The sequence below is a fragment of the Podarcis bocagei genome (assembly GCF_964188305.1).
Source record: "Podarcis bocagei genome assembly, chromosome: 13".
NCBI classification, from domain to species: Eukaryota; Metazoa; Chordata; class Lepidosauria; order Squamata; family Lacertidae; genus Podarcis; species Podarcis bocagei.
In genome coordinates this window covers 56,677,036-56,702,358 of record NC_138138.1, presented here as the reverse complement: position 1 = coordinate 56,702,358, position 25,323 = coordinate 56,677,036, and the positions used below count along the sequence as shown (strand labels likewise).

The following is a 25,323-nucleotide window of genomic DNA, read 5'->3' as shown; positions in this document are numbered from 1 at the left end:
AGGTCGGCCAGCTCCAAAAAGTCCAACATCTTCATCTGCCATTCTTCTGCTGCTGGTACCTGGGCTCCCATTTCAAACAGCTGATCATAGAATTATAGGGCTGGGACCCTCAGAGGTCATCCAGCCCAACCCCCTGCGATGCAGGAATCTCAGCTAAAGCATCCATGCTTGAAAACCCCCTTCTACATTTATAGCATCTCTGCCCCCCCTTTTCTCCCTCCCCTCTGAATTTAACCCCCATAACAACAGCCCTGTGAGGTAGGTCTGGTTGAGAGGCAGCAACTGGGGTCCACCCCAGGTAAGTCCCTGAGGAATGAGGATTTGAATCCGCCCCCCAACTTGGCCACAAAACTCCCTGGGGGGTGAACTTGGGGGAAAAGACACACTGGATCTCTGGGTCCGGCCTACCTCGCAGGGTTGTCGTTGGTGGGCGCCCGCCCTGTGGAACTCCCTCCCACCAGATGTCAAAGAGAACAACAACTACCAGACTTTTAGAAGACATCTGAAGGCAGCCCTCTTTAGGGAAACTTTTAATGTTTAATAGCTTATTGTATTTTAGTGTTTTGTTGGAAGCCGCCCAGAGTGGCTGGGGAAACCCAGCCAGATGGGCGGGGTATAAGTAATAAAAAATTATTATTATTATTATTATTATTATTATTATTATTATTATTATTATTATGAAATGGGGGCGTGGAGAGAAGGGAGCACAAGGCACCTTGGAGAGAAAAATGACCGAATATAAATGCAAGAATAATAATTCAGTAATAAATAAAAAGGGGGTGACTCTCAAAGCCCACCCCTCCCCTCCAGTTGCTTGCAATTTCGCCACGTGGAGGAAAATAGTGTTTTTTCATTTAAAATATACTGTATAGCAAAATACGGTAGAAGGAAAAAACAACAACCACCCAGCAATAATAACGCAAGGAAACTGACTTAAAAAATAGGTTTTAATGTAAATACGTAGCAAAGCGCACTAGAACAATGACACAAAACCACTAATAAGAACAAGGAAATTTGACTTTTTCTGCAGGGTCCCTTCTGAGCCTCCCTGCTGTTTTGCAAAGAGAGGAAGGGCGCGCGCGCGCTCCTGGGCGCGCTCCTCTCCCTCCCTCCCTCCGTCTGGAGAACCCAGGCGTCCGAGGCGCGAGGAGGAGCTGCTCCCTCCCTCCCTCCCCCCCCCGCCCTCCTCTCGCGAGATCTCCCAGCCATGTTGCAGCGGAGGGGCTTGTAAACAGAAGGCAGCCCAGGGGAGACCCACCCGGCGCGCGACCCCCACCAGCCCCGCCCCCCGGGGAAGGTCAGTGACCTGCGGGGAAGCAGCCTCCCCCTCCCTCCCGTCCCGGACGCCTGGGTCCCCTGCAAGGAGGTGGGCGAGGGGCAGGCGCCTCCTGCCCGGACTCCTGGGTCCCCAAGGCAGGGGGGAGGGTCGCGTCTGCGCCCCCAGGGTCGAGGGTCGGGGTGGAGCAGCCGTGGGTGGGTGGGGGCGCCCCCTTGGCACCCTGGGGCGCCCTTCCTGGTGGGGGTGGGGGAGCGCCCTGTTTCTAGGGGTGCGTCCTGCGCCCCACGGTCCAGGGTTGGGGGGCACCCCTTTGGGCTGGGTGGGGGCGCCCTAGGCAGTGGCGTAGCGTGGGGGGTGCAGGGGGGGCCGGCCGCACCGGGCGCAACATCTGGGGGTTAGGGTTAGGGGGCGCAAATTACTTGCCTTGCCCCGGGTGCTGACAACCCACGCTACGCCACTGGCCCTAGGGCGCCTTTCCTGGCGGTGGGAGGGCGCAGGGGGCAGGGGGGAGTCTCCTTTGATGGTGGGTGTGGCGGGCAGAGTTGGGGGGCAGCTTGGGATCTCCCTCCCCCAAAAAAGGGGAAACTGGGCAGGATCTGGGGTGAATATTTTGCTCCCCTCGTTTGACATCACTCCCTCCTCCAGATTTGGGGTGTCCTGCCCCCGTGAGGGTGTACCCCCCAGTCTGGCTAGTCCAGGGCATAAATGGGGGGCATTTGCCCCTTGGCAGAACCTCAGGGGCCGGAGATCAAGGCTATTTTTGCCAGAGCCTCTTTCTTGTCCCCGGTGCCCCAAATCTTGTGCCCCAACTTTGGGCGCTTCTGTGCAGCCCAAAGGTCAGCATCAGAGCCTTGGAAGGGACCCCAGCGGTCATCTACTCCAACCCTCTGCAATGCCGGAATCTCAGCTGCGGGTTATGGGGTTGTGGAGTCAAAAGGGACCCCCAGTGGTCATCCAGTCCAACCCGCTGCCGTGCGACGACCCCCGGTTGGGTGAGCCCGGGGCCTGACCCTGCCAACTCCATCTCTTCCTCTCTGTGATTGGAGTTTGGCAAAGTCGGGCAGGTCTCTGCCCCGAGCCGTTTGCAATTCAACAGCAGGAAAGAGACAGGAAAATAATGTGTTTGTTTTGGTTCTCTGCAATCCAAGCCCCAGAGAAGAAGGAAGGGGGCAGAGGAAAGGTTTTCTTCCTTTCCTGTAACACTCCATCCAATGCTGGAAGGTTCAGGGTGGATAAAACTGGGTTCGAAACCCTCCAGCCGCATTTTGCTACTGGTTGTGTCAATGTGGAGATTTCTGGGCACCAGGTTGGCGACCCCAGTTCAAAAAGCCCCACCTTTGTCCCATGTTAATAGCATGTCCATTTCCGCTCTGCGCCTTTCTCCTCCTTGCAAACCGGCACAAGGGAATTGCTGTGAGAGCGAGCAATGGAGTTGAGATCGTAGGGTCCCGGAAAGGACCCGAGGGTCATCTAGTCCAACCCCGTGGCAAAGAGGCATTCTGTTTTTGGGGGACAGGGGGCGGGCAAATGTGGAGGACTCCCTGGTCCTGAATGGGGCTACTGTGCCCCTGAAGGACCAGGTGCGCAGCCTGGGAGTCATTCTGGACTCACCGCTGTCCATGGAGGCGCAGGTCAGTTTTGTGTCCAGGGTGGCTGTCTACCAGTTCCATCTGGTATGTAGGCTGAGACCCTATCTGCCTGCGGACTGTCTCTCCAGAGTGGCGCATGCTCTGGTTATCTCCCGCTTGGACTACTGCCATGCGCTCTACGTGGGGCTACCTTGGAAGGTGACTCGGAAACTACAACTAATCCAGAATGCGGCAGCTAGACTGGTGACTGGGAGACCACATAACACTGGTCCTGAAAGACCTACACTGGCTCCCAGGACGTTTCCGAGCACAATTCAAAGTGTTGGTGCTGACCTTGAAAGCCCTAAATGGCCTCAAAGGCCCAGTAGACCTGAAGGAGCGTCTCCACCCCCATCATTCTGCCCGGACACAGAGGTCCAGCTCCGAGGGCCTTCTGGCGGTTCCCTCCCTGAGAGACGTGAGGTTACAGGGAACCAGGCAGAGGGCCTTCTCGGTGGTGGCACCCGCCCTGTGGAACGCCCTCCCACCAGATGTCAAAGAGAAAAACAACTACCAGACTTTTAGAAGACATCTGAAGGCAGCCCTGTTTAGGGAAGCTTTTAATGTTTAATAGGTTATTGTATTTTAGTGTTTTGTTGGAAGCCGCCCAGAGTGGCTGGGGAAACCCAGCCAGATGGGCGGGGTATAAATAATAAATTATTATTATTATTATTATTATTATTATTATTATTATTATTATTATTATTATTATTATTATTATTATTCCATTGTGGCAAACACAGTGTTAGAAACTAGCCAGGGGCCAGGCGCGTTTTGCAACTGGCAAGGGTCAAAATGTGACTTTGAGCAGGAAATATATTTCTTGCAACTTGAACCGATTTGATTGTGCATCGTTTAATTTAATGTTTTAACATGTTTGCAAACTGTTTTGAGGTTCGGCTCTTTAAAATTTACTCCCAGGAGTCCGGCCCCTTCCGCAGGTCGTCCCTACAAAGACCTTGTGAGGTAGGCCAAGAGGCTGCGACTGACTCCAAGGTCACCTGAATGAGTGGGGATTCGAACCCAGATCTCCCAGGTCTCAGCCCGACACTCTAACCACTACACCCCACTGCCTTCCTAGATTCCTCCCGCTATGGGCCAGCTCTATAAAAAGTCGGTAACTAAATATGGGGAAAGCAAAATGTCCCTTCGAGCAGGATCCGAAATATTTTTTTCTGAGAACTTGAATTGGTTTTATTCCGGTTTGATGTGTCGTAAACGGCTTTGAGGTGAGATATAAAACAGTATAGAAGTGAAATGATTGATGAGGACGGTAAAGCTCATGGCCAAAAATGGCACGTTCCTTATTATTGGATTTATTTCCTCCCTGACTCAGGGAACCTTGCAGCTGAAAACATTGTGGGGGAAGAATTATACATGAATATACACTAGATCTGCTAAGAACAGACAGGCTATTGTTATGTTATCGGCCTTTCCTGAAAGCAGTCAGCTCCCCAAAGTCCTCTTGGTGGCGGAATCTCCTTCTTAATCAGGAATTCCTTCGCTGCAATTTCTGCATGGCAGGGGCTGGGGTTGGGCTAGATGACCCACAGGTGTCCCTTTCAGTGCTCGTAATTCTACAAGAACCTAGGTTTCTCTTTGGAGAATCAGTTTTCTGGTGCTTCCCCTGCCAGCAGAAGGACAGCCAGGTGGGAGCCATTCCGGCTTCCCTAGGCAGGGAGTTCCAAAGTTCTCTGGAGGAGCCACCACCGAGAAGGCCATGCTTTGTGCCCCCCACCCCACCAACCAACCAACCAACCAACTGGGTCTTCGAGGGCGGCAGGACCTCCACCCCAAAAGTATCCAAACCCAGGAGGGAATATGGCCTTTCAGATAACCTGGACCTAAGCCGTGTCGAGCTTTATAGGGGTGAAAGATTCCGGTTTGGCAAGGGGTTGGTCTGGATGACCCTGAGGGTCCCTTCGAACGATGATTCTGTCCAGAAACAGAACAGCAGCCAGCAGCTCTCTTCTGGCAAGGGGGTGGCATCTGTGCCCTATAGCCAGCCCCAGTCAGCAGTCTGCCTGCAGTAACTTGGGTCAGCTGAGGTTTCCAAGCACTTTTCAGAGGCAGCCCCAGGAGCGGCGCATTGCAGTAGTCCAGGCTTTGCGCAACCAAGGCGTTCCTCGCTGTGGCCAGGTCTGGCGCCATGCTGAATAGGTGCGGGTATAAATGCACCACCGCGCCTCCAATCTCCCCGACTCGACCGTTGTGGCAGCGCATGGAGACTTGTGGGTTGCGCCAACGGTGGCTTTTGAGGGTGGGCGGGGAGAGTTGCGCATTGCGCATGGAGGACAGACCCCGAAGCAAGGGAGAAAAGGCAGCGTTGCGCCTCAGGGAAGCAGGGCGCGCCTCGAGGGTGGCGCCTCCCGGCTGCTGCATGCACTGCCCCCCTTATCGCTCCAGGCGCACCGATGCGCAGTGTGCACAGGAAACATGGCGGCAGAGAAGAGGTGTCTTGGCGCCACTTGAGGAGCTGGGATGTCGAGGTTAATGGGAGCTGGGCTTCCTAGGTTGGCTGAGTTTCCTCGCTGGCAAAAGCCGTTTTCACCGCACGTTCCTTGCGCTGCGCATTCTGAAATCCTTCCAGGAATCATGCGCCGCATGCCAGATTTTTCCCAGGAAGGAGTTTCAGCATTTGGGCTCCACAGTGATCCTTATTTAGCAGCATTTATATCCTCAAGGCGGCATGTGCCTTGTTCTTGTCACAACCGCCCGGCAAGGGAGGCTAGTCTGAGAGGCAGCGGCTGGACTCCCGGGTCACACCCAGTGAGCGTCATGGCAGCCCAGGGGGTAGGATTTGAACCCGAGTCCTAGCCTGGCACGCTCACCACTGCTCCACGCTGCATCTCAAGGACTTTGCTGTGTGGTGAGAAGGTGGACTTGTGGGGCAGGGGTAGGCAAACTAAGGCCTGGGGGCCGGATCTGGCCCAATCGCCTTCTCAATCTGGCCCTCAGATGGTCCAGGAATCAGCATGTTTTTACATGAGTAGAATGTGTCCTTTTATTTAAAATGCATCTCTGGGTTATTTGTGGGGCAAAGGAATTCGTTCACACACACCCCCCAATAGTCCGGCCCCCCACTAGGTTTGAGGGACAGTGGACCGGCCCCCTGCTGAAAAAGTTTGCTGACCCCTGAACTAAAGGATCCCCGAAAGACGGCCACCCGACCTCTGCTTAAAAACCTCCGAGGGAGATTCCAAGATCATAGGATGGAAGAGTTGTCAGGGACCCCTGGCGGTCATCTAGCCCAACCCCCTGCGAGGCAGGAATGTCAACTAGCTCTGCTTGGAAACCTCCAAGGAAGGAGAGTCTGCCATCTCTGGAGAGGGTTCTCTTGACCGTCGGAACGGCTCTCTCCACCAGAGAGTTCTTCCAAATCGAATGGTTCTCCTCCCCTGCAAGAATCCTGTCGCTTTGGGCTGGCGCCTGGTTGTTCCCATTTTACAGAAGGGGAACACTGAGGTTGGGACGCTGATCCCACGCCTATTCCAGATCCGGGGCCTGCCTGTGGTCTCCCCACAGAGCTGCAGCCCCTCCGGCTACCGGCACCCTCCGCTCTAACCCGCCAAGGCAGCGCTGCCTAGTGGTTAGAGAGCCAGGCTGGCACCTGAGAGAGCAGGGTTCAAATCCACCCCCATTTGACCCTGAAGCTCCCTGATGGTGACCTTGGGGGCCAAGTCCCCAATTTGCACTCCCCAGGCATTTCAGATCCTTCTCTAAACTGCATTTTGCTCCCCCCCGGCTTAATTGACAGAGCTGCCCCACAGCAGGAAGGCAATGTGGTGCAGTGGTTAGAGCAGAGTTTCCCAAACTTTGGGTCTCCGGCTGTTTTTGGACTACAGCTCCCATCATCCCTGATCGCTGGTCCTGCCAGCTAGGGGAGGATGGGAGTTGCCGTCCCAAAACAGACCCAACTTTGGGAAACACTGGGTTGGAGTGTCAGACTAGGACCTGGGAGTTCAGGGTTCGAATCCTGTTCCAGCCTGTTCTCCACATCCTCTTCCAGATGGTGGGGGTGGCAGGCACTCTGGACATGGTCAGAGGCCATGTCCAAAGGCTGCCTGGGCCTGCTCCTTCCTTTTTAAAAAAAGAAAATTCTTAAAATTCATTTTTAGGTTTAACAAGTAGCGTCCCAAATAAGTCGTCATCATACACACATAGGATTCTCTGAACCCTATTTTTTAGAATCCTGCCCATGTTTTTAATTGTTCGCAGTCTTCTTTTAGGTAACTTACAAATTCCCCCCATTCTTTATCTAATTTATTATCCATTTGATCTCTGATCTTCCCGGTCGTTTTCGCCTTAGGCCATCATCTTTGTCCGCCATTCTGTTCTTGTAAAGTCCTTTTATCTACTTCCGCTTATTATGTCAGCGTATGTAACCCAGAATTCCTAATAAAAAACGCTTCTGGTTTTCTCACAAAAGTTCTTTTAAACTTTCCCTGCTCCTTCCCTTGACTCTCCTGCGATGCTGTTTCTGTTTGCCCTAGGAGTCGCTGGTCTGCCCGCCTGCCTGCCAGGCGCCATGATTCGAACGCAGAACCTGCTCCCGGCGGCATTCCTGGTCCTACCGGTTTTCCTTCTCCTGGAGCTGCCGGCTGCCCAGGGCTACATTCACGCGGTGAGTCTCCCCTTCTCCCCACGGTAAGCCCTATTCTCCAAAATTGCGTTTCCCCAGACTTACCCAACTCTTTTTCTCTTTCCGTCTCCCCGAAAAACAGATGTCGGATCACAATTCCAGCATGGAGTTCAATGACCTGCCGGCCCTCTTTGGGGAGCCCCTGCCGCACGAGGGGCTCGTGGTGAGTCTCCCCAAAAAACGGGTGCCGCACAACCTGCCAGAAATCAATATTTTCTGTGTGGTCCTGTGGAACTCTCTGCCTCATGACAGCCCCGAACCCTTTTCAGGAGGCTCTTCCCAGATTTCTTCTTCTATTAATGATGATGATGATGATGATGATGATGATGATGATGATAATAATAATTTATATTTATACCCTGCCCTCCCCAGCTAAAGCCAGGCTCAGGGCGGCTAACAAGCAATATTATTATTATTATTATTATTATTATTATTATTATTATTATTATTATTAGGATTTATATACCGCCCTATACCCAGGGGTCTCTGAACGCCGCTGTGTTTCTTAGTTCATAGCTGGTTTTAATTTCACGGGTGTTTTGAACATTTGGGGTCTTTTACCTATAGTTTAATTGTTTTTTTAAATAATATTTTGAGGGACTTTGGGGGGGGCAGTCAAGCGACAGATGAAAATGTCAAGGAAATCAGAAGAAGTACCAACATTGAAATATTGGCAATATAATTTTTTTTGAAACGATTAGCAAAAATGACGGCAATGCAATCTAATCGAAATCTCCAACAGGGATTGAAATGTGTAGAAGGATAGATGCCCAAAAGATGCTCAAAACGAGAATTTATTGATATGTATAGACTGATTTCACAAAGTTAAGCTAAGCAGATACATAAGATCGAATGTTTACCGTATTTTTCGCACTATAGGACGCACTTTTTCCCCTCCAAAAATGAAGGGGAAATGTGTGTGCGTCCTATGGTGCGAATGCAGGCTTTTGCTGAAGCCTGGAGAGCGAGAGGGGTCCGTGCGCACCGACCCCTCTCACTCTCCAGGCTTCAGGAAGCTATCCCAAGTCTTGCAAGCCCGGCGGGATGTCCCGCGGGCTCGCAAGGCTTGCGGGCAGCAGCCTGCACCCAAAAGCTGGGGACAGCGGGGAGGTGCAGAGCCGCCACCCCGCTATTCCCCGACCTGATCTGGAGGCTGGCGGGGGGAGAAGCAAGCCTGCTTCTCCCCCCCCCCCCAGCCCCACAAGCTCGGGGGATAGGGGGATGGCGAAGCGCCGCCATCCCGCTATTCCCCGACCTGATCTGGAGGCTGGGGGTGGGAGAAGCAAGCCTGCTTCTCCCCCCCACCAGCCCCACAACCTCCAGGCTTCAGGAGAGCCCCACCGCCAGCCCCACAAGCTCGGGGGACAGCGGGAGAGGCGCAGCGCGCCCTTCCCGCTGTCCCCCAACTTGGTTAGAAGGCTGGCCCAGCCCCGCAAACTCGGGGGACAGCGGGAGAGGCGCAGCGCGCCATTCCCGCTGTCCCCCGACTTGGTTTGGAGGCTGGCGGAAGGCTTCCTCCTCCCCCAGCCCCGCAAGCTCCCAGAGCGATGCCAAAGCTGCGCGCAGCTTCGGCATGGCTCTGGGTCCCGTTCTGGGGGAGGGGGAAGCTCGGGCTTCCCCGCCCCAGCCCCGCGCCTGGCGGGGGGGGGGGATAAATTTTTCCCCCTTTATTTCCCCCCCCAAATCTAGGTGCGTCCTATGGACCGGTGCGTCCAATAGTCCGAAAAATACGGGAATTATTAAGATACAAAACGACGATCTCAGTAATAAAGTGACAAAATAATAACAAGGAAGTCAGGCACGGGGAAGAAATAAGAAATGGATAAACGTCGGTACATAACAGAATGTGAAAATTTACAAATATAATGTATATGTATCGATATGTAAAGATTTCATGTATGTATTGCAACATTAATAATAATTTAGTGCAAAAAAAAATATGAAATAACCGAATTTGGAGGAGCTGTTAAATGAATAACCTTTTTTTTAAAAAAAGGGGGTGGAAAAAAATGTTAAGGAAAGAATTAAATAACCAAATTTTTGAGGAGCAGTTAAATGTATTATATTATTATTATTATTTAATGGGGTGGTTAAGTAAATAGAGAGGTGCCTTTTGTGAAATGATTAAATAAGACAGCAGGAATAACCGGATTTGCAGGAGCCGTTAAATGAATAAACTTTTTTTTAAACAGGGTGCAAAAAAATAAAAATAAAAAATGTTAAGGAAATAATTAAATAACCGAATTTGGAGGAGCCGTTAAATGAATAAACTTTTTTTTAAACGAGGTGCAAAAAAATAAAAATAAAAAATGTTAAGGAAATAATTAAATAACCGAATTTGGAGGAGCCGTTAAATGAATAAACTTTTTTTTAAACGAGGTGCAAAAAAATAAAAATAAAAAATGTTAAGGAAATAATTAAATAACCGAATTTGGAGGAGCCGTTAAATAAATAAACTTTTTTTAAAAAAACAAGGTGCAAAAAAATAAAAATAAAAAATGTTAAGGAAATAATTAAATAACTGAATTTGGAGGAGCCGTTAAATGAATTATTATTATTATTATTATTATTATTATTATTATTATTATTATTAATGGGGTGGTTAAGTAAATAGAGAGATGCCTTTTGTGAAATGATTAAATTAAAAGACAGCAGGGGAAGGGGCTGTAATTCTGGTCGGATCCTGCCAGCCTCTGGCGCCTTTGTCCCTGACACTCTGGGGCAGAACTTGTGCCCGGTCCTTGAGGTCAGGGGGGGGCACCAGGCTGACCCTTCTCTCTCCCCCCCCCCCCATATATCTCATTTCCAGGGCTTTCTGGTGGAAGCCAAGCCGGCCAACGCCTGCCAGGCCATTGAAGACGCCCCGGTTCTCTCCAACGGCACCGTCTTCATCGCCCTCATCCGGAGGAACGACTGCAGCTTTGACCTCAAGGTGACCAAGGGGGGTTCAGGATGAGCCCCCTTTTTGCTCCGGGGCGGAAGATTCGGGGCCGATAGAAGCCCTTTCTCGCGCAGTTAGACAGTGGAACTCCCTGCCACAAGAGGGGACCAACCTTGTCCAAATAGCCTTTTCCTCCACGGTTTCCCCTGCTTAGGGAAGTTTTTAATGTTTTAATTCTGTTTTTAGTGTCTTCTTTGGGCGGGGTAGAAATCAGAAAGTTATTAATATTATGATTATTATTGAAATAAACAACGATCTGACTGTTAGAGGACATCTATTTAGGGAAGTTTTTTATGTTTGATGTTTTATTCTGTTTTTAGTGTTCTGTTGGAAGCCGCCCAGAGTGGCTGGGGAAACCCAGCCAGAGGGGCGGGGTATAAATAAAATAATAATAATAATAATAATAATAATAATAATAATAATAATAATAATAATTGCAAAGAGGACCGGGCATTTTTGTGGAGGTGAATCAGGACGGCCGCACAAAGGCAGCCAGTGCTTTTGAGTATGCGCTCGCCAAAAACCGCAGGAGGGGGGGATTTGGTCTTGTGTTCGAATCCTGGACAAAGTCCGCTGGGTTTCCTATCCTGGGCGCCACGTTGGCCCCTGTGAGAACAGGAGGCTGGACCCTGATGTTCCCTCGGTTCGGAGGGCTCTTTGGGTCCCTGGAATAGACGGGCCCCTTTGGGCCCGATCCGCCAGACCCTCCTGGCGGTGAGCTCGGCCTCTTCTGCTCCCGCAAGGCCATTTCTCTGCCCCTCTTTTCCCCTCCCTGGGACGTGTGTTGTGGGCCGGCTGGGAAAACAGCACCCTCTGAGCATGCGCAGAGTGCTTTTCAGACTTTGACCTTCCTCCTCTTCCTCCCGCAGGTATTCCACGCCCAGAAGGCCGGCTTCCGGGCCGCCATCGTCCACAATGTGGGTTCGGACAAACTGCTCAACATGGTCTGGGACAACGGTGAGTTTTTTTCTGGGGGGCAGATAACGCACCCCTTTTCCTGAACCCCCTCTCTGGCACCTCTCTGGGGGCTCCTGGTTGACACCCCCTTTCTCTTCCGCCCCCCAGAGGAACTACGCAAGCTGATCACCATCCCCTCCGTCTTCATCGGGGAGACGGCCGCTAGACTCCTTCGCGACTCCTTCACCTACGAGAAAGGGTAGGAGCTATGGGGCAGCGGCTGTGGGGCGGGGTGGGGGACACTCATTTATCGGCGCACTGAAATTCCCGGCACTGGGCAGGGGGGGCAAAGAGGGTGCCTGAACTGCCCCCCAAGCGCCCCCACTGCCCCCCAGTTTAGCGCTTGTGGTCAAAGGATTGTGGAGTTGCAAGGGAACCCCAAAGGTCATCCATCTCAACCCCCTCCTGCGACACGGGGATCACGGTGAAATGCGGAGATTGCGGCCGGGCAATCCCCCCCCCCAAATATTTTATTTTAAAATAATTCAACATTAATACATACATATTACGAATATACAAACATACATTTTATACAATCCTTAAAAATATTCATACATACCCACACTCAGTCCCACAGATACTTCCTTTATCTACTCAATTGCAATTTCTTTCCACTTCTATTACTTTCTTTCACACAGTTTTAAACCAATTTTCTGCTTCTTTTTCTGTTTCACATTGTTATCCATCTTATTTAGTATTTCACTATTTATAACGGAACTTGTTTATTCTAATAGGCATTCTGATTTTTCAGTATGATTTTGCAAGTATCCTTTAAACACCTTGTCTATCTTCTCTTTTGAGATCCTTCCAATTTCTCCCATTGTTTTGGATTTATTGTAATACTCCAATTATTTGGCAAGCCACTCTGTTTTTGTCGGTATAATACCACTTTTCCAATTTTTCGCAATCAATAGCCTTGCGGCTACTGTTGCGTATAAATATAATGTCTTGTCTTCTTCCTTTAGACTTCCTGGCACTATTCCCAATAGAAAACCTTCGGATGTTTTCCTAAATGAATATCTGAACATTTTTTTCATTTCATTGTATATTGTTTCCCAAAATTGTTTGACGTTTAAACAATTCCACCATATATGCATCATAGTACCTTTTTCAGTGTTGCGATGCAACGCCGATTCGGGTATCAATGCAGGAAAAGGGACGGAAGGAAAAGGGAAGTTTTAAAACCGCGACTCTGTAAGACGCCAGGGATGAAAATACGTCTATAACCCCATATATCGCATTTACGGAAATTGAATGCGCCCTGGAATCTAATGTGCGCCTCGATTTTCAAAACCTTGTACCCCAGAAAGCAGGGTGGATTTGATTTCAATCAAATCGATTTAAATCACCATTTAATCAAATCGATTTAAATCATGATTTAAATCAAATCGATTTAAATCAAATCGATTTAAATCAAATCGATTTAAATCACGATTTAAATCACTAGTCACTAAGACTTGATTTAAATCATATTTTTTTTACAGGGAAACTCATTCTTGCTGGTATAATCTTAATGTTTACAAACCAGATGAAGGTTCAATTTTTGGAATAATGAATTTTCGGAGTCGTTTTTACAGTTATATAAAAAATGACTGATTTGGTTATACTATTGGAAATACATAGAGAATTATGAAATTATGGTGAGGTTTAATAAGTTGACTGTTTATGTTTGGACAACTTTTCTGCTGTTCTTTATTGGAAGGAGAAAAATAATCATTTCCTTAATAACAATTTTAAAAAAATTATTTAACTAAAACAATAACATTATAGCATATGTTTGTTAACTTATGTGGTTAAACATTTTTTTTTTAAAAAAAAGCTTAGACTGAGTTTTAGCATGCATGAAGAACTCAAATCCTTAATTCCTGATCAATAGCCCTTGGCCTATAATGTAACTTAAATAGAAAACTACCTTTAGAAAGATTTTTCATCCAAAAGCATTTTAAAAAAACAACAACAATTGAACCCCCAAAAGTGTTTGCCGGCAAATGTAAATGTGCCCTCAAATCTTATTGTGCACCCTAATATTCACAACATAACTCAGCCCCAAAAGGTGTGTGTTACATTTCGGTAAATGGATCACGTTGACCAGTTTGCTGTGCGACTGCGTTTGGGCTGCTGTGTCTAATAATAATATAATATAATATAATATAATATAATATAATATAATATAATATAATATAATATTATATTATATTATATTATATTATATTATTATATTATATTATATTATATTATATTATATTATATTATATTATATTATATTATATTATATTATATTATATTATATTATATATACCCTGCCCATCTGGCTGAGCTTCCCCAGCCACTCTGGGCAGATTCCAAGAAAATATTAAAATACCATAATAAAAAGGTAAAGGGACCCCTGACCATTAGGTCCAGTCGTGGCCGACTCTGGGGTTGCTGCGCTCCTCTCGCTTTACTGGCCGAGGGAGCCGGCATACAGCTTCCGGGTCACGCAGGGATTCGAACCGCCGACCTTTTGATCGGCAAGTCCTAGGCTCTGTGGTTTAACCCACAGCGCCACCCGCGTCCCTCAAAATACCGTAATGCATCAAACATTAAAAGCTTCCCTAAACAGGGCTGCCTTCAGATGTCTTTTAAAAGTCTGGTAGTTCTTGTTCTCTTTGACATCTGATGGGAGGGTGTTCCACAGGGCAGGCGCCACCACCGAGAAGGCCCTCTGCCTGGTTCCCTGTAACTTCACTTCTCGCAGGGAGGGAACCGCCAGAAGGCCCTTGGGAGAGGGACCCCGGTGTCCGGGGTGGAGATGCTCCTTCAGGTCTACTGGGCCTTTGAGGCCGTTTAGGGCTTTCAAGGTCAGCACCAACACTTTGAATTGTGCTCGGAAACGTACTGGGAGCCAATGTAGGTCTCTCAGGACTGGTGTTATGTGGTCTTGGCGGCCGCTCCCAGTCCCCAGTCTGGCTGCCGCATTCTGGATTAGTTGTAGTTTCCGGGTCACCTTCAAAGGTAGCCCCACGTAGAGCGCATTGCAGTAGTCCAAGCGGGAGATAACCAGAGCATGCACCACTCTGGCGAGGCAGTCCGCAGGCAGATAGGGTCTCAGCCTACGTACCAGATGGAGCTGGTAAACAGCTGCCTTAGACACAGAACTGACCTGCGCCTCCATGGACAGCGATGAGTCCAAAATGACTCCCAGGCTGCGCACCTGGTCCTTCAGGGGCCACAGTCACCCCATTCAGGACCAGGGAATCCTCCACACCTGCCCGCCTCCTGTCCCCCCAAAACAGTACTTCTGTCTTGTCAGGATTCAACCTCAATCCATTAACCGCCATCCATCCTCCAACTGCCTCCAGACACTCACACAGGACCTTCACTGGTTCCGATTTGAAAGAGAGGTAGAGCTGGGTATCATCCGCAGAGAGGTGCAGAAAAGGACCCCCAAAAGTATCGAGGGGCTGGAAAGACTCCCCTGGGCTTGAGGCTTTTAGCTTGGAGAAAAGGACAGACATGATGGGAATTTTATTTATAGTCGTGGTCAGAAGTTGTGGACATCTCAGGAATTTTGGGGAGATTCAGGACAGGTAAGATAAACTCTTTCTTCGTGCAGTTAATCTGTGGAACTCCCTGCCACTGGGGCCAGTGATGGGCCACCAAGCAATGGCTGGGGAAACTCAGACAGATGGCCGGGGTATAATTTTTTTTTAAATTTATTGGAACGTGAACATAACATACAATAAGCAAACAACCAAATTAAAGGCTTCCTTTATCCTGTATCTGGCCTCCTTATTTACTTCTTATAAGCTGTTTTCTTTATGAATAATTATTAAGATTTTTCTAATTATAACTTAAATATCCACAAAGTCTCCTGCAGACATTAATCGAAACAAGTCCAGGTGTGTATTTTAGGGTGCTGTTTTGTGAAGTATTCTCTGCATTTCCCCCATGCTTTTTGAAACTCTAATTGCGCTAATTGCAATTACCGGGTAGTGGTCTCTAATTGCCTCTGTTAATCTAGCCAATTCAATATACTCTAACCGTTTGTCTGGGTGGGGTATAAATAATAAATTATTATCATTATCATTATTACCTGGATGGCTTTAAAAGAGGATTAGAAAAATTCACGGCGGAGGAGAGGGCAAGCGATGGCTACTAGTCCTGGGTGGCTGTGTTTTGCCCCCCCCCCAGCCAGATGCTTCTGAATCCCAGTTGTGGAAAGTGTTGGTCTTGTGTTCGAATCCTGCTTTGGGGCTTCCCTTTAGGGCAGGCACCCCCAAACTCAGCCCTCCAGCTGTTTTGGGACTGCAGCTCCCATCATTCCTAGCTAACGGGACCAGCGGTCAGGGATGATGGGAGTTGTAGTCCCATAAACATCTGGAGGGCCGAGTTTGACCATGCCTGGTTTAGGGGCCCCCGTTTGGCCCCTGTGGGAACAGGAGGCTGGACTGGGTGGGCCTGATCCGGCAGGTTCTCCTTACGTTTTTTACCTTCTTCCTAACTTCAAACCGTCCAGCAGGTGGCATTTTAAAACGATAAAAGGGCCAAGTTTCCCTTTATTTTTTTTTTTGAATATATCTTTATTGATTTAAAATACTGTCGTAAAAATGCATTACAAATAGTTACAAGAAAATTTCGCACGAAAATGAAAAGGGAATAACAAGAATAAAAGTAAAAAGCCAAGAAGAATTAACGTTAAAACAAAAGAATATCGGTTGTATTCTCATAAACTTGACCAATTAAGTCTTCTAGAACAAAAACGTCCAATCATTCTCGTTGTGCTTTTTTTCTAATATCTTGATTTTATCGCACAGTTTATTTTATAGCTTTTTCTGCATATTTAATTTGGGGCAATTAAGATGCTAAAAGTGAAATAAACCCTGTGGAGGGAGGAGTGTTAAGGAATATAGAAGCATTCATATGGTTGATGTGAATACGTTATTATGGAATATTATTGAATATGTATATTACTGAATATTCTGTATTATTGAATATTGTATACCCAATGTATCAAATGCCGGGGGGGGGGCGTGGCGTTCACTGTTTGTGTTTTGGTGGTTGGTAAAAAAGAAAATATATTTTAAAAAGAAAGAAAGAAAGGAAAAAGGGGAAAAAAATCAATTTTATCTTCCGCACCTTCCTTGGCGCTCGACGTGCCCAAGGGGGTGAAACGGATGTCTGATGATATTTCCCCTTCTTATTGACTCTGAATTGATTTCAGAATGAATTGATTGTAGAATGTATTTTAATTAATTGATTGTGATTTTATGTAAACCGTTTTATTTTTACTGTTGTTGGCCGCTCTGAGCCCGGCTTTGGCTGGGGAGGGCGGGATATAAATAAATTATTATTATTATTATTATTATTATTATTATTATTATTATTATTATTATTATTTTGCACCCCAGATTCTGAGCCAAGGCTGAGATCTTTGGGGTTTCTGAATCCGCTCTCTTTTCTCCTCTTCCTCCGCAGAGGCCAAGTGATCTTGATCCCGGAATACATCTTCCCCCTGGGCTATTACCTGATCCCTTTCACGGGAGTCGTGGGAATTGTCATGGCCGTGATGTGCACCATTCTGGTGAGTGACCGTGCGAGGAAAGGGGGGGCGGAATGGATGGATGGACGGACACCTCCATAGTTTTGGCTCCCGTGGTTTCTCTCTCTTTTTTTAAAAAAATAATATTTATTATATTTCCCACAAACACTAAAAAAAAGAAAAGAAAAACAATACAATACAACACATCAAATTAAGAAAACAAGACAAAGACGCTAAAATAAATCAAACAATTTCATTATCCCATCTTTCATTCCCTTATTTCCACCACCTCCTCACACCTCCCTTTTTGTACTCCACTTTTGTTAATTATTTCAGCAATTCCTTTCCATCTTCCTCTGTTTTCTATCCTGTAATTATCTTAGCTCATTCTAACCTTCTTTTTTCCTTTAATACTCTATTAACCTATCTGTACTTAATTCCTTATAATATTTCTACTAAAGCCATATAACTTCATTTCAACATTTTTCTAACATTCATTAATTTGCTCAGATCCCTCCCCCAGGTGCTGCCTTGGGTGAGCTAGGATTATAATACTTCAGAATTTTTGGGAGTTCTACCCCCTTTTTAAAAACATTTGGTCATTTAAGCTTTGTGATTTTTCTAATTCCTTCTGAGGAAACTGAATAGTTCAGTGAGACGAGGTTTTAGCCGGCATCCCATTAAGGCTTTGTTTAATTTCTTCCTTAAACTTTATTCTTATTATTTAGTTTATTTCCATACGATAATATTTCTAGTCGATTCCTTCTCGTTTCAGGGATTTTCACGGCATTTGTGCAATTTCTCGGTTCCGTGACTGTCTTTTTTTCTTTTGGTCAGCCCCCCGGCTTGAGGGCTGGAGTTCTGGGCACCCCAGTTTGGGAAGGAGATTGGGAAGCCGGAAGGTGGGCTGAGAGATTGACAGGGGTCTGGAAACCCAGCCTGATGAGGAACGGTTGAAGGAGCCGGGGATGTTCAGCCTGGAAAAGAGGAGACTATAGTGTATCCACCTTCCAAGATCTCAGTGACATGGAAGAGGGAGCAAGCTTGTTTTTTCTCCTGGACTGGAGGGTAGGACTCGAACCCGTGGCTTCGAGTGCCCAGAAAGGAGATTCCGATTAAGCTGTCGGAAAAACTTTTCTGACAGTCAGAGCTGTTCAGAGTTGTGAACTCTCCTTCCTTGGAGGTTTTTAAGCAGAGGTTAGATGTCCGTCTGCCTTGGATGCTTGAGCTGAAATTCCTGCATTGCATGCAGCGGGTTGGGCTGGATGACCACTGGGGGTCCCCTTCAGACTCCACGATTCTGTGATTCTAGAGATTCTTTTCCACGAATGTATTGGGATAAAAAAAATGAGTTTTGTGCCTAAAATGAGGGGTGTGCAATAGCAGCAACCCCCTGCTAAGGACTCCTTGAAGCACAGAATCGTAGAATGGGAAGGGCCCCCAGAGGTCATCCAGCCCAACCCCGTGCCAGGCAAGAAGAGCCGATCACAAATCCCATTTCTCCCTGCGGAGCAGATTGTGCGCTGCATCCAGCACCGGAAGAGGATGAGGAGGAACCGGCTCTCAAAGGAGCAGCTGAAGAAAGTCCCCGTCCACAAGTACAAGAAAGGTAAGGTGTGTGTGGGGTGGTCCCGGGGGGGGGAGGGCTGCCGCCTGGGAGAGGGCGGCTGGCCGGATCCGGGCAAGGAAGCTTCCTGGAGAAGCAGCCCTTTCCCCACAAGCTGGAGGAGGCGTAGTGCAAAACCTCCTAATCGGAATAAAGAGAGTTGGAAGGGACACCGGGGGGTCATCTATCCCAACCCCCTGCGATGCAGGAATCTAATCACAGCCGATGGAGTTGCTGGGGCGGCAGAGGGAGAGGGCAGGTGTCCCCAGGCACGGGAGGAGCAGACTCCGGCAATGGCACCTCTGCACACGCAGAAACAGCAGTGAAATTCGTTTTCCAGTTCACCTGCGGAACTCCCTCCCACTGGATGGCTTTGAAAGAGGATTGGGCCAATGCATGGAGGAGAGAAGGGCTATCGGTGGCCACTGGCCATGTGGCTACTGTCTGCCACAGCAGCGAACGCTTCTGAAGGCCAATTGCTGGAAACAGAGGGGAGAGGGCTGGTCTTGTGTTCAAATCCTGATTGCCACCTTGCCTCGGATCTCAGGCGCCTCCGGGGAGGCGCTGACCCAGCTGGATGGAGGAAGGAGCAGGAGAAAGGGATGGAGGGGGGCTTGGAAAAGTCTAGGTCACAGGCATGGCCAAATGTGGCCCTCTAGCTGTTTTGGGACTACAGTTCCCATCATCCTTGACCACTGGTGTCATGTATGATGGGAGTTGTAGTCCCAAAACAGCTGGAGGGCCTGGTCTAGGACATGGGTGGGCAACCTAAGGCCCGGGGGCCGGATCTGGCCCAATCGCCTTCTCAATCCGGCCCGCGGACGGTCCAGGAATCAGCGTGTCCTTTTATTTAAAATGCATCTCTGGGTTATTTGTGGGGCATAAGAATTTGTTCATTCCCCACCCCCAAAAAAATATTGTCTGGCCCCCCCCATAAAGTCTCAGGGACAGTAGACCTGCCCCCTGCTGGAAAAGTTTGCTGACCCCTGGACTAGGAGGAGCAGGGATTGTCCCCAGAAGAGTGTGTGTGTGTGTGTGTGTGTGTGTGTGTGTGTGTTTGTGTGTGTCTTTGTGTCTGTGATTTTGTGTGTGTGTGTGTCTTTGTCTCTCTCTCTCTCTGTGTGTGTCTGTGTGTGTGTGTGTGTGTGTGTCTTTCTGCCTGTGTTTTTTTTTTTTGTGTGTGTGTGTGTGTGTGTCTTGTCTGTGTTTTCTGTGTGTGTGTGTTTCTTTGTGTCTGTGATTTTTTTATGTGTGTGTGTCTGTGTCTTTGTGTGTGTGTTTGTGTGTCTGTGTTTTTTGTGTGTGTCTGTGTTTTTGTGTGTGTGTTTTTGTGTGTGTTTTTCTGTGCTTTTGTGTCTGTGTGTCTTTGTGTGTGTGTTTTGTGTGTGTGTGTATCTTTGTGTCTGGGTTTGTGTGTGTGTTTGTTTGTTTTTGTGTGTGTGTGTCTTTGTGTCTGTGTTTTTGTGTGTTTGTGTGTGTGTGTGTGTGTGTGTGTGTGTGTGTGCATCCCTGCAGTGCCCCCTTTCCCCGCCAGAGGGCGCCCTGCCACCCTCCTCTCCCCCCCTCTTCCCGCCAAAGATCTGTATCTTCCTTCCCCTTTCAGGGCCAAAGGGGGGGCGGGGAGCAGCCGCGCTGCAACAGCCTTGACTGCGCTGCAACCCACACCTTGGGGGTTTTTTCCGTTCTCTCTCTCTGCCTTTCTTGCGAAAGGGGAAAGGAAGGCCTTTGCCTTTTCACCTCCTTTCCAGCCCAGAATCCGAAGGACTGGAAGGGGACCCCCAGGGGTCATCCAGCCCAACCCCGGGCACTGCAGCCGCCCAACCCGATTCTCCTCTTTAACATCTTGCCTTTCAGGCAGCAATTTCCTCCACAGCAGAAAAGCAGCAATTAATTTTGACGGGGAGAATGTTGGACTCCCCCAGCCTTTTGAACACACAAATGTGTGTGTGTGGACCCCGGAGAGCGGCTGCCGGCCATTGGCAGCGTTGCTGAGTGGGTAGGAGGCCGCTTCTTGGGTTCCTATGCCGAGCCGTCCCGCCTGGCCAGGGGGGCGCAGGGTTTTCATCCTCAGCCTCCTTTTGGACGCAGGGGCATGGGTGCGAATCACGGACTTCTACTGCTTTCAAGGAAACGGTCAGGAGAGGGACCCAGGCGTCCGGGTAGCCAGAGAGCCCCCGACATGAACCGCGGGAGGGGGGCGACTGTAGAGACTTGTCCCCAAATGGGGATGACTTTCCCCTTTGCATTGCGGGGGGGTTGGGCTGGATGACCCCTGAGGGTCCCTGGCTTAGCTCTGCACTTCTGTCCTCATTGGGGACTAGCACCTTGCAAGGTCCCAATCGGCCCCTTTCTGAGGAAGAGCCGCTCCAGAGACGGACAGTCCCCCTCCTTCCTTTCTAAGCAGAGGCTGGGTGAGAGAATCCTAGAACCGTCGAGACGGAAGGGACCCCGGGGGTCATCCAGACCAACCCCAATGATTTTGCAACTGCGATTCCTTCATTGCAAGGGACCGGGGTTGGGCTGGATGACCTTTGGGGGCAAATTCACAGAGGGGAAATCAGGCTGCCGGAGGCGATTGTGAGAAGCAAGCCGTGCTTCCGCGCCGGTCCTGCGTTCGAATCCCGCCTTTGCGGTTGGCGCCTGTGAGAACGGGATGCTAGCGAGGCCGGGGCCCTGATCCGACGGGCCTCTTGCGGCCTCCCCGCCCCTTTCCTCTCCTCGGTCTCCCGCCCGGCTTTGGCCAAGGCTGAGTCAGAGCGGGAGGGAGAGGCCGGCGGCCGACCGGCTGCCGTTTGCCTTATAAGGCCCGGCAGAGAGTTTTGCAGGCTTCAGCTGAGCAGCGGCAGCCGGGCTCTGACCGCTTCCCTTCCCTGACGCCGCTGCTGCGAGGGAGGCCTCTTCCTGTTTTCACAGGGGAAAGAGAGAGAGGCCCATGCACAACTTGGGGGAGGATAGAGGAGCCCCCCACCCGCCCCAAAGCAAGCTGCAAGGAATCCATCGTGGAATAGGAAGGGATCCCCAAAGGTCATCCATCCCAACCCGCCTGCAACGCGCAAGGAATCCGTGGTGGGATAGGAAGGGATCCCCAAAGGTCATCCATCCCAACCCGCAAGGAATCCATGGTGGAGTAGGAAGGGACCCCCAAAGGTCATCCATCCCAACCCGCCTGCAACGCGCAAGGAATCTGTGGTAGAATAGGAAGGGACCCCCAAAGGTCATCCATCCCAACCCACCTGCAATGCGGGAATCGCAGCTCCAGAATCCCAGGCATGTGGAAATTCAGTACTTCCTTTTGAGGTTAATAACCCCCCACCACCACCTTTTTCTGACCCCCCACTCCACCCTTTGCTGCCCCACACAGACGGTGCTGGGAGCCTCCTTCCTCTTCTGTGCTTCCTTCACCTATAGAGTTATGGATGGGACCCCCAGCGGTCATCCAGCCGAGCCCCCCAGCAGTGCAGCAATTGCCTTATTTCTGTGCTTCTAGCTTTGCCTTTCAATGGAGGTCACCCACCCCGGGACCTTAACGGTGGAGGGCAAGCAATTAATAATTATAACGGCTAATAATAGTAGTAATAAATAACGGCAGCAGACGTTAATAAGAATTACAGGAGCGATAAATAACAACACATGATGATTGGTGACCAACCCCTGCAGCTAATGATTAATAAGCGAGACGACAATTAGCGATGAATAATAGCATCCTGAGAATTGAGGGCTGGCGTCTTGACTGAAGGGGGGGGGGCAGCAGCCTGAGCCGGACTCCCGGACGGAGGGAGCGGGTTCGAATCCTTCGCATGCAGAATAGCCTTGCCTGCTCCCAGATAACAGATCCTGCCTTGGGTGGAGATGGATAAGAGAGGCTGTTCGCTTTTATGGCCGGCCAGTGGTCAGGGAGAAGGGGGGCAGGCTCCTTTGTCGGTCAGTTGGCCGCCTGTCATGGATTTCTTCAGCATTTCCTGGGGTTGGTCTGGATGACCTCTGGGGCTCCCCTTGCAACTCCACCACCCCATGTTTCTTTGAGGATGACGGGATCCCCTCCTGACGATGTCTCTCCCCGCCTCCTTCCGCAGGGGACGAGTACGACGTCTGCGCCATCTGCCTGGAGGAGTACGAAGACGGGGAGCGGCTGCGAATCCTGCCCTGCTCTCACGGTAAGGAGAACCCAGCGACTCCAAAGGGCTCCCTTGCCAGGATGCGTCCCGTTCTGGGCGCCACAATTTGAGGAGGATAGTTTGCAAACGGGGGGAGGGGGGAGGGGCGGGCGACCCTTCGCCCCAGGGGTCCTTTAGCTGGAATCGGGGTTGGGCTGGATGATCTTGGGGGGTCCCTCCCAAGTCTACAACTCCTGTGACCCTGGACGGACCTTGGGAGGCTTTTGGCCGGCCATCTTCTGGGGATTCTTGAGTTTGGCCGGCCCTCTTCTGGGGATTCTTGAGTTTGGCCGGCCATCTTCTGGGGATTCTTGAGTTTGGCCGGCCGTCTTCTGGGGATTCTTGAGTTTGGCTGGCAATCTTCTGGGGATTCTTGAGTTTGGCCAGCCGTCTTCTGGGGATTCTTGAGTTTGGCCGGCCCTCTTCTGGGGATTCTTGAGTTTGGCCAGCCACCTTTTGGGGATTCTTGAGTTTGGCCGGCCGTCTTCTGGGGATTCTTGAGTTTGGCCGGCCACCTTCTGGGGATTCTTGAGTTTGGCCGGCCGTCTTCTGGGGATTCTTGAGTTTGGCCGGCCATCTTCTGGGGATCCTTGAGTTTTGCACCCTGTGCGCCGCCGGCGGGTTGGTCTGGATGACCTTTGGAGTGTCCCATCCGGCGGACCCCTCAATCTCTTCTCTCTTTCCAGCCTATCACTGCAAGTGTGTGGACCCCTGGCTGACGCAAACCAAGAAGACCTGCCCCGTCTGCAAGCAGAGGGTGCTGCGCTGCCCGGACGACTCGGACTCGGAGGGCGAAGAGGGTCTCCGCGCCCCCCAGGACGAGGAAGAGGCGGGGGGCCAGGGGGGCCATGGGGAAGAGGAGGAGGAGGAGGAGGAGGAAAGGGGCAACTCGGAGCGCACCCCCCTCCTGCGCCCCTCACCCAGCGCCGCCCTGGGGGGGCCCTCCTTCGGGAGCATGGGGCAGTCGCCCCCCTCCGCCGCCCCCCAGGACCACACGGAAGAGTTGGGGGGCGAAGGGGACCAGGATTGGGACCAGACAAAGGGCCTTCTCCCCAGGGGCCCCCTCCCAGTCTAGCGCCGCGCTGGGCATGGGGGGCACAAGAGGGGCACCCCCCGGGTCAGGCACCCCACCCCAAAGGGAACCCGGAAGTGGGGGGGCAGCTGACCCCCCTACTTCGTCCCTCTTGCTTTTGACCACTGAGCTTCCACTATATATGTTAACTTTTCAGGGAGTCTGGGGGTCTTTGCAGCATTGGGGGGGGGGCGCAGGGCAGGAGTGGGGTGGGGGGGTCGGTCCAAGACCCCTTTGGGTGTCTTTTTTTCTGGGGGGGGGGGAAACAGGATGCAAAAGCCAAGAGGGAAGTGGCAGGTATCTCCTGCCTGGTTCCTTTGCAGGGTGGGGGGCACACATCTCCCCCCCAGAGCACAAGCCCCCTTTTTCCTGTGTGTGTGGGGGGGAGAGACCCCATAGCGGCCGAAGCAGAGCCTCCCCTTCCCCAAACTTGGTGCAGGGGGTGTCCCAATTAAACACAGTATTTTTTTGTGGGGAGGGGGCCAGAAAGTCCTGTATCTTTGGGGGGGGGGCAGTGAGGAGGTCATGATGATGGACAGTATATAAATTTAACACATGGATGGGGAGCCCCCCCTTGCAAAGCATGCCAAACCTCCCCCCCAGCACCCTACAACTCCCAGGGTGGGTTGGGGGGGGTCCTTTGGGTGTAGACCACCCCACATTGCAGCGCCCCCCCACCTCCTCCCTCTTGCGATTTTGCACTTTTCTCCCCATTGTGTGCCAAGGAATTGGGGGGGGGGCTTGTTGTTCTCTCTGCCCCCCTCCAAAATTAAAAAAACCCCTCCTCTTGGGAATGCTGACCTTCCTAATTTTCAACACTAACTTCCAAATTTAGCATCCTATAATAATGATTATTGCGGGGGGGGGGGACTCTACCTTTTAACCCCCTTTTTTCCTTCCACGCCCCCCCAGGAAATTTCTGCCAGGGGTCTGTTTCTTGCCCACCCCTGCAACGGGCAGGATACTGACCCTCTTTCCGCGTAGGAACTAACAAGCAACGGGCCTCGGGGGGGTGCTGGTTTTTTGGGGGTAGGGGTGCCGTGGGGGGCCATTTCTCCTCTTCCTCGCCCCCCCAGCTGCTGCCTGCCAGAGTCGCTGCTGCCTAGCCTTCTCTTGATCGCCTTGAATAATTTTTACTGTAAAGGACTTTTTATTTTTCACTGTACAGTTTTATGGTGGGGATGCAAAGGGGCTGCTGCTGGGGCTTTTGCCTGGGGGGGGGGAGTGTGGGGAAGACACCCCCCCCCAGCAAAGGGCTCAGACATGCCCTGGATGCAGAGGGGAAAAGGAAATCAAGACTTCCATATAATATTAAAAAAAGAGATTTAAGTCGGAATAAACGGAAGATGGTTTAAAATAAAAGTCTGCTGGGCTATTTGTGTTTGCAAAGTGGGGGGAGCGAACGGTTTTCTGCTGCCTAACTAGGGCAAAAGAGGAACAGGCTCCGAACGCCACCCCCTTCCTAGCCCGGCCCCATAAAAGAGCAGAGGAAGAGGTTTGACGCGCAGCCCAGAAGAGGCAAT

At 50.3% G+C, this 25,323-nt stretch overlaps 1 protein-coding gene across 1 annotated transcript; it reads left to right on the top strand.

The window, feature by feature from the left end:
- The first annotated feature begins 1,189 nt into the window (after positions 1-1,189).
- RNF167 (ring finger protein 167) lies at positions 1,190-25,162 on the top strand. Its single transcript, XM_081168021.1, has 10 exons — positions 1,190-1,297; positions 7,401-7,531; positions 7,632-7,712; positions 10,359-10,481; positions 11,360-11,447; positions 11,556-11,646; positions 16,905-17,010; positions 18,484-18,577; positions 22,648-22,728; positions 23,415-25,162. Exons 2-10 carry the CDS (start codon positions 7,436-7,438, stop codon positions 23,801-23,803), a joined length of 1,149 nt encoding a protein of 382 aa, XP_081024147.1. The 5' UTR covers positions 1,190-1,297; positions 7,401-7,435; the 3' UTR covers positions 23,804-25,162.
- The last annotated feature ends 161 nt before the right edge of the window (positions 25,163-25,323 follow it).